Genomic DNA, 13166 nt, shown 5'->3' with positions numbered 1-13166 from the left:
GGTATGACCGGGATCAGCAGAAGTGCCATGTGAAAGCAAAGGAACTGTGGCAGGCATACCACAAGCCCAGGGAGGCCAACAATCAATCTGGTGCTGAGCTGCAGACCTGCCACCTTAACAACAAGCTACATGCTATACTTGGCAGAGATCCCACCAGCACCCTACAAACCACCATGGATACCTCTGAGGAGCCCAAGACAGAGACCCCCCCCACACACACACACAGTCAAGAGGAGGAGGAGGAGGATGTGGCAGGGGCAGGGCTACCAGCTATGCCATAAACCAGAACCAGTTTGAGACTCCATCACAGTCTAGCCAGTCCTGCCAGCCAAGCATGTACAAGCCCAATGAAGGGAAAGAGACCTTGGGTAAGTATATGCAGGCATTTTCCCTTACACTGTTTAAACTGAAAGATGGCATCTGGTCCATCCTTAAGGTATCATGAGGTGTCAAGAGACAGCAGAACAAAAAAAACAGAGATAGAATTTGGTATCTGCAGGATTATGGGAGAAAAGTGGGGAGGCAGCATCCAGAGCAGTTTATGTACATAAGGATGTCCCTTTTCTCCTCCTGAGAGAACTTGGTGAAACGTTCATGGAGATACTCTGCAATCCTTTCCTGAATGTTTCTAGGGATGGCTGCCTTATTTCTTCCTCCATGGTAGAACTGGACTGGAAAAGACAGGACTGGAACAAATTGGAGGAGGAGGCGGCAGAAGGGTCAAGGATGGTGGGAACTAGCAGAAGAGTCTGTGCCTACTAGAGAATTATTCCAGACTCTGGAGAGGAGCAAACCCAAGATTCCCTGAGTCTCACCATTCCACTGCTGTCAACAAATAACTGAAATCAATAGTATAGTGCATCTCTCATCCTGCTCTACTGCTGGTCCATATAAAATATAACAATCTATGACTGCTAGCTCAAGTGGTCCATGCAGTGGATTTAAAGGTTTCTACCCTGCTGATGAACCATCTGGATGTCAATATGATGCTACATGATTACATTTTCTGTTTCCATTTTAAAAGATGTAGGAAATTGCACACAAAAAAGCTACATTAAAATATTATTAAATGCCAGAATTAAAATGGCCTGTGCAACCTTAATCCAGCCCTCTTGTGCATAAGTATTATGATAGTCTTTAATGACATGATAACATACTATTTTTCCATTCAGTGCAGTGGATGGACCTACTCTGCACATAAACCAGGGTTATGCAGTGAAGAAGACTGTTGTCTGTAGGACTCCTGCTTCATTTGTTGCAGAAATTGGAGGATGTGTTGTCAAGAGAAAGGAGGACTTGAGGTTACAGCAGGGGTAGGCAACCTATGGCATGCGTGCCAAAGGCGGCACGTGAGCTGATTTTCAGTGGCACTCACATTGCCCGGGTCCTGGCCACTGGTTCAGGGGGCTCTGCATTTTAATTTAATTTTAAATGAAGCTTCTTAAACATTTTAAAAACCTTATTTACTTTACATACAACAATAGTTTAGTTATATATCATAGACTTATAGAAAGAGACCTTCTAAAAATGTTAAAATGTATTACTGGCACGCGAAACCTTAAATTAGAGTGAATAAATGAAGACTCGGCACACCACTTCTGAAAGGTTGCTGACCCCTGGGTTACAGCAATTGCTGCCCTGGAGAACTGGATTCTATTCCTGCTTCTGCCACGTTGTAGACACCGTGTTAAGTTGATGTAATTCTCCCCCTGAGCGACGTAAGTTACATCAACTTAAGTGATAGGGTAGACAAGCCCTAAGTCTTCACCAATGTACATATTGTACAGTTACTCCTGGGGGAATTCTGCACCACTGTGCAATGCAGAATTTTGCAGAAATTAATGTTGCGTGCACAGAACTTCCTTTCTCCCAGAGAAATGGGTTGCAGTACTGCTGGCCACCACTAGGGGCCACTGGACCCAGTTGAGACCAGCTTGCACATAGAAGACACTACAGGGGCCGGAGCTAGAGGGTTCCTGGCAGCTGCAGTTCCCCACTTGCCCTGAGGGAAGGAGACAGCTGCGTGCAGAAAACTCCACACAAGCCCAGGACCCAGCATCAGGCTGTTTCTCCCTATGGATCCCTGGTCTCTGGATGAGAGGGAGGTGGGTGGGTGTCTGGGCTCTGGAGGGTGAGGGGGTGCGGGTGTATTGGCTGGAGGGAGAACCGGGTGTCTGGGCTCTGGGGGGAGGGGTTGTGGGTGACTGGCCCCCCAGCTGGGCTCTGGGGAGAAGAGGGCAGAGAAACAGGAACTGGGTTGTCATAGAGGTTTCTTTAACTCTCTACTCCTGGGGGAATTTGTGTGTGTGTGTCTGTATTTTTACAGACATACTTACTGACAGATATTTTGAAATAAATTACCAAAATAATTGAAACTAGCGTGATTATGTTGTGTTAACATTTGCAGAATTTTAAAATATTGTGTGCAGAATTTTTATTTTTTTGGCGCAGAATGCCCCCAGGAATATACAGTGAAGAGATAACAGTGTTGAAGAATAAATATTTTCCAATAGCCTGAACTTTTACCTGACATGTCTATTTTCCCCTTGAGCTCAGTGGGACTACTGTCATATGAAAGTGTTTGCAGGATCAGGGCTTTAATCGGTCACATAATACAATTTAGCAAGACAGTTTGTGGATATAAGACTAGTTGGATCCATTTGGCTTATAACACATATACACAGGGGCAGCGAGTTGTATGGGCCGATGGTGCCCGGGGTCCAGCAATATTCAGGGCCCAGCTCCACCAATGTTTGAGGCTGGGACTCTCCCCTGGCCCCGCCTGCCACCCCCATGTGCCTCCCCCGAGTGTACCCTCAGCCCCCACGCACCTCCCCCAGGTCCTGGAGTGTCCCTGCCTGTCCCCTGCAGCTCCATGCTGACTCCGCTCCTGGCATCAACTGCCGCCACAGGGTCCTAGTGGCCCCTATCCACTAGTGGCAGGGCAGGTTGCCCTTATCCTGCCCTTCTGCCTCAGACCCTTCCCTTTTCCAGAAGGACCTTCCACCAACACAGAGCCCCCTCCCCCACCTGCAGGCACCACTCCTGCCCCACACTGGGCAAGGGGCAGCCCCATCCCCCACCCCCAGGAGGCTACAGTGAGGGGCAGCAGCAGGGGAGGAGGCCACACATGATGGCAGCCTCCCCCCACTGCCACACCCACCACAGAGGGCTTCCTACACCTGAGAGGGGCCCTAGGAGCACATACAGTGACAGTGGTGTGGGGTGAGTGTGCTGCCGAGGGAAGAGGGGGGGCCCCTCCGCCAGAGCTCACTGCTGCTGGCAGGGAGAGGGCTGGGGGGAATCCTCCTCTCTGGCCCCAGCCCCAGGGCAGCCTGCCTGCACCCCAAACTCATCCCCAGCCTTGCCCCACCCCAGAGCCCACACCCTCAGCCACAGCCCTCACCTCCCCACACCCCAACCCTCTGCCCAAACCCTCTGCCCTAGCCCTGAGCCCCCTCCCAGAGCCCAAATCCCTCATCCCCAGCCCCACCCTACAGCCCTCACCCCTGCACCCCCTCTCACCCTCAGACTCCCTCCCAGAGCCTGCACCCCCTCCCTCCACACCCCCTCATGCCCCCAAACTCCCTCCCAGGGCCTGTGCCCCTCACCCCCTCCTGCACCCCCACCCCTCGCCCCAGCCTAAAGCCTACACCCAAACTCCGTCCCAAAGCCTGTACCCCTCACCCCCTTCTGCACCCCCAGAGACTGCACCCAGCACCCAAACTCCCTCCCAGAGCCCAACCTCTCACCCCTTCTGCACCCAAACTCCCTCCCAGAGCCTGCACCCCAGACCTCCCCCCCCCCCAACCCACCCAAACTCCCTCCCAGAGCCTTAGGCAGGTGGGGGACATAGTTTGGGGGAAGGGGGCGAGGTTCTGGGCACCACCAACATTTCTATAAACCTGTCACCCCTGCATATACATTGTATTTTATGGTCACATTTTGTCAGCATCTCATGCTATCTTAAGATGTTGATGTATATTTGGCTCTTTTGTGATCTCATGTTTGAAGAATAAAAGTGTTGGGAAGGAAGTGAAAGGGATTTACAAAGCTGTTTTACAGTTCTGAATAAGACTGTTCTTAAAAGGGAAGATTTCCAAAGACACAGATGGCAGTTAAGAACCCAACTCCTAGTCAGTGGGAATGGAGCACCTAACCCCATTAAGTTTCTCCCCAAGCAATTATGTTATCAGACATTGGGTGAACACTTAAAATATTTTGGAAAAATTTTGTATGTGTCATAAATTAACCGTATTGTCTGCTATGCAGCCTTTTTTTAAATCATTGTCTGAAACATTTAACATTTCCCTTAAAATGCTATAAAGTTAACTCCTTTGAGCACACGATTACCAACTCTTAAAAAATACTAGTGCAGTTTGCATTTTATCACATTAAACAACAGAAAGACAATGCTCACTTAAAAAATAAAGACTAAGCTAGTTTGCAAATTCTGCTGAACACTCTAACTCCTTCATTTTATTGGTACTTGTCACTGTTGGAGACAGGATACTGAGCTAGGTGGGCCATTGGTCTGACCCAGTATGGAAGTTCTTATATTCTTATTGAAAAAGATTTGAGTTCACCTATACAGGAATAAAGCAATTCATTCTGGAGCCAATAGCACAGACACTCCCTAAATTGGCATAAAGGACTACTGCAGAGGAATTCTATACCTTCCTCTACAAGTGCAGCAGCTTCTTTGTGACGCATCCAACTCTGCCAGCCAAAATTTTAGAGACCCACACTCTGGTTTCCTGTAATATGAGCACATAACTTACTGCTCAGTACCATTTTAAAACCACACTCCAAAGGAGGAGGAAAAAAACAAACAAAAAGAAAAAACCCAACAACAACATCATCACATTGCAGGATCGAGACCTAAGGCCCCTCACTCTGCAAACACTTAGGCCTGGTCTACACTACAGGGGGGGAGGGGTCGAACTAAGGTACGTGACTTCAGCTATGCGAATAGTGTAGCTGAAGTCGAACTACCTTAGTTCAAATTTCCTACCTGTCCAGACGCCACGGGATCGAACTCCGTGGCTCCCCCGTCGACTCCGCCACCGCCGTTCGCGGTGGTGGAGTTCCGGAGTCGACGGGAGCGCGTTCGGAGTTCGAACTATCGCGTCTAATCGGAGTTCGAACTATCGCGTCTAGATTAGACGCGATAGTTCGAACTCCGAGAAGTCGAACTCTCCGCGTCGACCCGGCGGGTAAGTATGGACCTACCCTTAGACACATGCTTAACTCACATATGAAAAGTTAAGAATATGTGTTTTCAGGATTGGGGTCTCACTTTGACATCACATAGTAATAAGTGCAAGGTAAAGGAAGGACAAGGCTTACAATATAGGCATCTGCTTGGTTGTAGTCTATTGTCTTTTAACATAAAGAGATTTCCCAGATGATATACATCAACTATAGAAAGTGACTAAGGCTATGTCTGCACTACAGAGACCATAGCAGCACAGCTTTGGTGCTGTAAGTATGCTGGCAAAACTCCACAGTGTGGAGGGGTTTTTCTGTCATTGTAGGAACACCCTTGCCCCGAGTTACAGGGTTAGGTCGGCATAGCTATGGCACTCAGGGATGTGGATCATGCGCACCTCTGACTGCCATAGCTACATTGACCTAAATTTTAAGTGTAGACCAGGCCTAAGGTAGTAGCATCTGCCTATAACAGTAATGGGATGTTAGCACCTAAAGTAATCAGCACATGAAAATTATCATCTGTTACTGCTAAAGCAAAATCATTCAGCAGTGTGTTAAACAGAAATGAGATGAGAGTAAAGTGTTGCTGGTCTGAAGTCCCTCCTCCCACCAAAAAAACAAAAACAAACATCCCAGTTATTTGGGACTACACTTCTGTGTAAGGTTATAGTTAGAAGTCACCTACTACAGGACAGACCCAACAAAGAAAGTAACAGAACGCCACTAGCTGTCACCTTCAGCCCCCAACTAAAACCTCTCCAACGCTTCATCAAGGATCTACAACCTACCCTGAAGGACGATCCATCACTCTCACAGATCTTGGGAGACAGCCCCCCAACCTGAAGCAAATACTCATCAGCAACCACAGACCACACAACAAAAACACTAACCCAGGAACCTATCCTTGCAACAAAGCCCGTTGCCAACTCTGCCCACATATCTATTCAGGGAACACCATCATAGGACCTAATCACATCAGCCACATTATCAGAGGCTCGTTCACCTGCACATCTACCAATGTGATATATGCCATCATGTGCCAGCAATGCCCCTCTGCCATGTACATTGGCCAAACCGGACAGTCTCTACGTAAAAGAATAAATGGACACAAATCAGACGTCAAGAATTATAAAATTCAAAAACCAGTCCGAGAACATTTCAATCTCCCTGGCCACTCGATTACAGACCTAAAAGTCGCAATATTACAACAAAAAAACTTCAGAAACAGACTTCAACGAGAGACTGCTAAATTGGAATTAATTTGCAAAATGGACACCATTAAATTAGGCTTGAATAAAGACTGGGACTGGATGAGTCATTACACAAAGTAAAACTATTTCCCTGTGTTTATTTCCCTCTCCTAATGTTCCCTCACAACTTCTTGTCAACTGCTGCAAAATGACCATTTTGATTACCACTACAAAAGGTTTTTCTCTCTCCTGATGGTAATAGCTCACCTTAACTGATCACTCTCGTTACAGTGTGTATAGTAACACCCATTGTTTCATGTTCTGTGTGTGTGTGTATATATATAAATAAAATATATTTATATTTCCTACTGTATTTTCCACTGCATGCATCCGATGAAGTGGGCTGTAGCCCATGAAAGCTTATGCTCAAATAAATTTGTTAGTCTCTAAGGTGCCACAAGTACTCCTGGGTTTTTTTAGTTGATTCAGAAGTGCACGGTCCAAAACTCCATTTTGGTAGAATTATCTGTGATGCTGGCAGATCCGGTGCCAGCTCATGCCAAGGCCCCAGGCCTAACAGAACACTGTTTAACACATAAGTGGAAACCAGTCTGGTTTACTTGGGGGTTAGTATAATAAAAACAGATCTTAGTATAATAAAAATGTGTTTAGACTTTATGAAATGCTAGTAGCAGGCTGCATGTATTTACTTATATCTGTATCCATGCTATAAGGTAATACTTATGTGTGTGCTCTATAACTGTAAAATTTTTGTTCTGAAACTCAACCACGTGGGGTGGGGAATTAAAAAAACTTCACTTTACCTAATACAAAATGCTGGATTCCTACAGAAGGCATCCTCTCCTGATCACCAGGAAGGATTACTGAGTCCAAATGGGGCACTGTAGAACAAAGACTTTGTTAATTGCTCCACCCCTGAAGAGGTTATATGCAGAACCGTTCATCCCATCAGCTTGAACTCCATGGAAGGGGAGGATTAAAATCCCTTAACAGAAGGAATTGGGGTCTCTTTATGCTATCTGGACTCTGACGGACAAAGATTCCTAAATATAAGCAAGAGATCTCCATGCTGCTTATTATATAAACTATATTATAAGTTTATTATATATAAACTTATATAACCCTTTTAAATCTAAGACTGTTTCTCAATTGTGTGCATACATCTCCTGTTTTAACCTTGTAAATAGTTATCTTATTTCTTTTCTTAGTTAATGAATCTTTAGTTAATTTATTACAGGATTGGCTACAGGCGCTCTTTGATTTGAGAGCCGAGTACAACTCACCTGGGGTAAGTGACCTTCCTTTGGGACTGGAAGTAACCTGAACATGGTGATTTCTGGTGTAAAGTGACCATCTATCACAGAGTCACGCTTGCCTGGGTAACAAGATAGACTGGAATGCCCAAGAGGACTGTCTGTAACTCCCTGTTAAGGCTGTATAGTGCCTGAGGTGTTTACACTTGTTACTGGGCTAGTGAAATCTAAGCATAGAGCTCACAAACAGGTTGAGGTTTGTGCCCTGCTTCTTAAGAGTCTGCCTGGAGGTTGGTATTCTCATTCATGAGCCACTCCAGGCAGTGTAACTTTATCCTCATAAAACACTTCCATCCACAGAATCAAAACAGATAATTCAGTGAAGTCTGTGACTAACATATATGGTAATTTAATAATAAGCACTGAATGGCAATATAATTTTTTACACTGATTTCTAGCTGTCCAGCCTTGAAAAGTTTCAACAAGTAATCATTTTGGTAATGACATTAAAGCAAAGCTGTAATCCATGTCATGGACAAATAATATATTGGGGTTGGATATTTATTCTCTCAAGGATTTACTGAAGAAGTTGACAAGCCAAAATAGAAAAAAAAATATAACTGCCAATGCTGCAACTTCCACCTGGTATCTGGAAAGATAAAAATCAAGTTACGTTCTGTCTCATGTACCATCAGCAGCAAATAAATATTCTGCAGTCAGAACTGAGCTAACAGTTCTGTTGCTGACGTATGAGGCAAAAAGGAATCCAGCTGTCTTTCCACAGCTGCATTTGCTCTGCAGGTTGACAAATGGAATTATTCCTGTTAAGTACATGGCTCAGACACATACAAGAAATAAGATGCCATTTTTCTATGGACACTTTTATGTTAAATACTTTTACTGTGATTCTCAAATTACATTAAAAAAGTGAAAAGTAGCAGTAAAGTATCAAACAGAAGACAGAAGAAGAGTACAGTATAGGCTGCCTTAAATCGGATTATTAATGGACACTGCTGACTGCAACCATGTGTTACACTAACTGGGTTGCAGGAGCCTGAATATTCTTATTTCCACTCTTTTACATAGAATGGGTAAACTGTGCTTCCTTTCTAATCATATTATGTTATATAAATTAACTCTAGTCAGAAATTTATTTTAAAAAAAGTCTGCATGGGAAAAAACAGAACATAGTCACGTTACATTAGGCGCTAATTTTCTTGGCTTTCTGTCTACAATATTTCAGCAGACAGACTTCCATATTCTTATTCCATTAACATTCTTGTTGATAGATAGGGAAGAGACTGGGGGGGGGGGGAAGGAATGTGACTACAGTAAATAAGTTTACATTCCCGTGAGCTTTTAAAAAATCAATATAACTTTGCCCTTACTGAAGAGTCCATGCTTTAGAACAGTGTGACTCTTATTTAGAGAGACAGAGTGTGTGTCTGTATGTGTGTACACTATTACTTTCTAACTGAGGAAATAAATTTGGGGAAGCATGTATGGCAAATCATTTTATCTAGCAGAAGTCTATCCAAGCCTTTTCTAGCTTCTTCCAAGCTGTTGCATCACACAAAACACCATGTCTATATGAAAAGATAAGAGATGCTCCAAAGCCCATTGCTAAATGCCAACAAAACTTGCAAGAAACATTTTTTTTTAAAGCTTCAGGGATGGACACCTCACTTCTGAGTCATCTAATCTTTCTGCAGTGGTTCATTAATGGCCATTTCAAAATACGTAATCTAATCATAAGCAGTAAATAATTTAAGAGCAAGTCCACAATGACAAAGCTCCAAAGGTAAAAGTGCTGCTGTCACCTTTGTGCAAGGAACAAGTATACTGCATGTTTGAGTTTAGTACATTGCACTGTATATCCCCATGACCCAGCCAAAACACACAGTAATCAATGGAGCCCTGAAAATCTGCGAATATCCGCGGACCACGTTTGCGGATTGGATGCAGATACACATTTTGTATCCGGCAGGACTCTATTGACTGTCCTTGGTGATTACTAAAGGGCTCAACTGCTTGCTCTTACGTGTTTCTAAGTTCAGAAGCTTGCTAGAAACAAACAGAAAGCGACTATGATATGGATGTAATTGTTACCTTCTTTGCAAATGTACAGTTACCATGATGCAGGCACTAGAGATCAAGCAGCAGAGTGACAACTCATAAGTGATGTACTTACAGCGCGGGCTGGTGGGTGAAGAGGGTTATAAGCTTCTAATTCTGAGCGGAGGATACTGCTTTTATCGCAAGGCTACAGAGACAGAGGGCTGCAAGGGCGGGGGGGGCGGAATCTGAGGTGCAAGGCTATTTGGAGGCAGAAGGGCTGCACAGCGGCGGGTTTGCAAGGCGCTCCGGAGGAAGGCGGCTGCACAGGTCCCTGTGGCGGAGACGCGGTTTCATGCCGACGGGGGAGGTCTGCATGCACCGCTCGCCTGACTGGTGCCAGGGGCCGGGGCGCGCAGGCACCTACCGGGAGGACTCCCCGCTGAAGCTGCCGCCGTCCAGCAGCCGCACCTTGCAGAAGAGGATGCCGTTGACGAAGGGCACGGACGACAGCTCGTCCAGCTCCAGCTCCACGCGGAACTTGAACTTCTTCTTCTTCATCATGATGAAGGCCATGGGCGGGGGCCGGGGAGCCTCCGGCCGGGCCCTCAGCGCCTCGCCCCGGCCGGCCGCCGCCCGCCTGCCGCGCTCATGGCTGCTGGGACGGGCACGCCCGCCCCCTGGCCACGGTGCTGCCCGCCCGGCTCCCAACGGCGCCTCCTACTGCCGCCCGCCCGCGCCGCTTACACGGCAGCCGCCGCCTCCCTTTCAAACCAACCCGCCTCCGCTGTCCGAGGGGAGGGGGCAGCGCCGCGCTGAGCCCCAGCCAGGGCTGCAAAGCTCGGCCCTGCTGCCGAGCCGGGCGGGCGGGCGCCCCCAGCGGCCCCGACCCGCCGCGCAGCCAGCCGAGAGGAGGGAGAAAGAGGGCGGGCGGGCGCTTCAACGCACTAAACACACGGCGGGGTGCGCGGGGGAGGGAGGTACTGGAGGCGGTGGCTGAACCGCCCGAGCGCGCTGCGCTGCGCTGCTCTGGGGCCGGCGGCGGGGCTCCCCGGGCTGGGCCCAGCGCTCGGCGTCCGGCTGCTCCCCTGCGTCTTCAGCCCGGTGGGCACCTGCCCCGGGGGTGTGCGATCAGAGACATCTTCAATCCACGGAAAACCTCCCCCGCCCCTGCAGAGCCTCCATGACCGCTTCATGTGTGCAATGGAAAGCATAGGGTGGGGGGTGACTTTCTACAGCTTAAAATGCTGGCAAGTGATTGACCGAGCACGTCCGACGTTATGAGTACCACTGGGGATTGCAATAGTAGAGAACAATTTAGGATGATGTCACACGTAGACAAGTGTCCATTGGGGTTTCCAGATATACTCAGCAGAGTTGACCAGCTGCAGAGGAAGCAAATAAAAGGAAGTTCTTCTTCACGCAGCGCACAGTCAACTTGTGGAACTCCTTACCTGAGGAGGTTGTGAAGGCTAGGACTATAACAATGTTTAAAAGGGGACTGGATAAATTCATGGTGGCTAAGTCCATAAATGGCTATTAGCCAGGATGGGTAAGAATGGTGTCCCTAGCCTCTGTTCGTCAGAGGATGGAGATGGATGGCAGGAGAGAGATCACTTGATCATTGCCTGTTAGGTTCACTCCCTCAGGGGCACCTGGCATTGGCCACTGTCGGTAGACAGATACTGGGCTAGATGGACCTTTGGTCTGACCCGGTACGGCCTTTCTTATGTTCTTATGTTCTTATGTAGGTTGTATCCCTTTCAGTAGCATAAAGCACTTGCTATGTGCTGGTGATCTTTCAGTGTTTCCCAGTGCATTTTGTTGGGGGTGGTGCAGTTCACTGACCCCCACCAGAAACAAAGCCCATTATTTTCATAATGATGACCATTTTAAAATGTATTATTCTGCAGAAGTCATAGAAGAATAAAACAGATCTGAGTTAAGTTAGAGGGTATAATTGTTCACAATTTTACTTTATTCTTGTGAGCAGATTAGCAGTTGAAATTTCAACTCTGAAACATCTAGACTCCTTGGAGCTCTAGGTTCAAATCTTGGCAGAGTCCAGTTCTTTATTTTTCTATAGCAGCTTACTCTGTGTAAGGCTGGTACTTTAAAAATATATTTTTGCTCCAATTTTTGACCCCTATGTCCCATTCTGACTCTATCACCTATCTGCTAGCAGTAAATTACCAGTAACAGTTATCCAGGGCCTTGCAGGTTGTCTTCCCAGTGGAGGGGAAATCAGTGACACTGAGGCCTGGTCTACACTAGGCGTTTAAATCGGTTTTAGGAGCGTAAAACCGATTTAACGCCAAAACCGTCCACACTAGGAGGCACCTTATATCGATTTTAATGGCTCTTTAAACCGGTTTCTGTACTCCTCCCTAACGAGAGGAGTAACGCTAGTATCGGTATTAACATATCGGATTAGGGTTAGTGTGGACGCTGATCGACGGTATTGGCCTCCGGGAGCTATCCCACAGTGCACCAGTGACAGCTCTGGACCGCAATCTGAACTCGGATGCAGTGGTCAGGTAAACAGGAAAAGCCCCGCGAACTTTTGAATATTTCCTGTTTGCCCAGCGTGGAGCTCCGATCAGCACGGGTGGCGATGCAGTCCGAAATCAAAATAAAAAAAAGAGCTCCCGCATGGACCATGCGGATGTGATCGCTGTAAGGGCAGGGCAAATCCGTTCTATCAGTTCTATCAGCGCTCCGTTACAAGAAGATGAAATTCAGAATCCTTTTTTAAAAATCTCCAGACAGACGCCATAGCAGGGACTCAGCGCACTGCAGCGTGACAAGCGTAACGGAAAGCCAAAGAATCAAATGGATGCGCATGGGACTGGAGGACTGAAGCTATCCCACAGTTCCTGCAGCCTCCTAAAATTTATTTGCATTCTTGGCTGAGCTCCAAATGCTTCTAGGGTCAAACACAGTGCCCGCGGGGTCAGGGCATAGCTTGGCAATCTACTCACCCACCCCCCACCCACCCCCAGAAGCGCAAGGTAAAACAATCCTCTGACTCTTTTACATGTCACCCTATCTTTACTGAATTGCTGCAGATAGACGGCGATAGTGCCAACACCAACATCCTTGCTCCCCCCCCCCGCCATGGGCGGCTGATGGTACAAAAGGATGGAAATCCATCCTCATCATCAGCATAAGCTGATCGTACAAAATGATGGAAATCCATCCTCATCATCAGCCTCAGCTGATGGTACAAAAGGACTGGTAACCGTCCTCGTCATCAGCCTATTGGCCCTAATTTTTTCTGGTGGATGGATGGTGCAATATGGCTGGTAACCATCCTCATCATAGCAACAGGGGGCTGAGCTCCATCAGCCCCCACCCTTCATGTGTAAAGAAAAGATTCAGTTGCCCCTGGACTAGCAGTGGGATGCTGGGCTTCTCTCCTACACACTCCTTA

General features: G+C 47.1%; 1 protein-coding gene across 1 annotated transcript in view; it reads right to left on the bottom strand.

The window, feature by feature from the left end:
• The window catches only part of FAM102B (family with sequence similarity 102 member B), a 48338-nt gene extending 37836 nt beyond the window's left edge, over positions 1-10502 (bottom strand). Inside the window, exon 1 of the mRNA XM_045026324.1 lies at positions 10161-10502. Coding sequence (XP_044882259.1) covers positions 10161-10309 — 149 coding nt within the window. The 5' untranslated portion in view covers positions 10310-10502. The remainder of the gene's footprint in view (positions 1-10160) is intronic.
• Positions 10503-13166: the final 2664 nt, after the last annotated feature.

The sequence above is a fragment of the Mauremys mutica genome, chromosome 8 (genome assembly GCF_020497125.1).
Source record: "Mauremys mutica isolate MM-2020 ecotype Southern chromosome 8, ASM2049712v1, whole genome shotgun sequence".
Lineage (NCBI taxonomy): Eukaryota > Metazoa > Chordata > Testudines > Geoemydidae > Mauremys > Mauremys mutica.
Note: the sequence above shows the minus strand (reverse complement) of the source record. Positions and strands in the feature narration are given on the sequence as shown.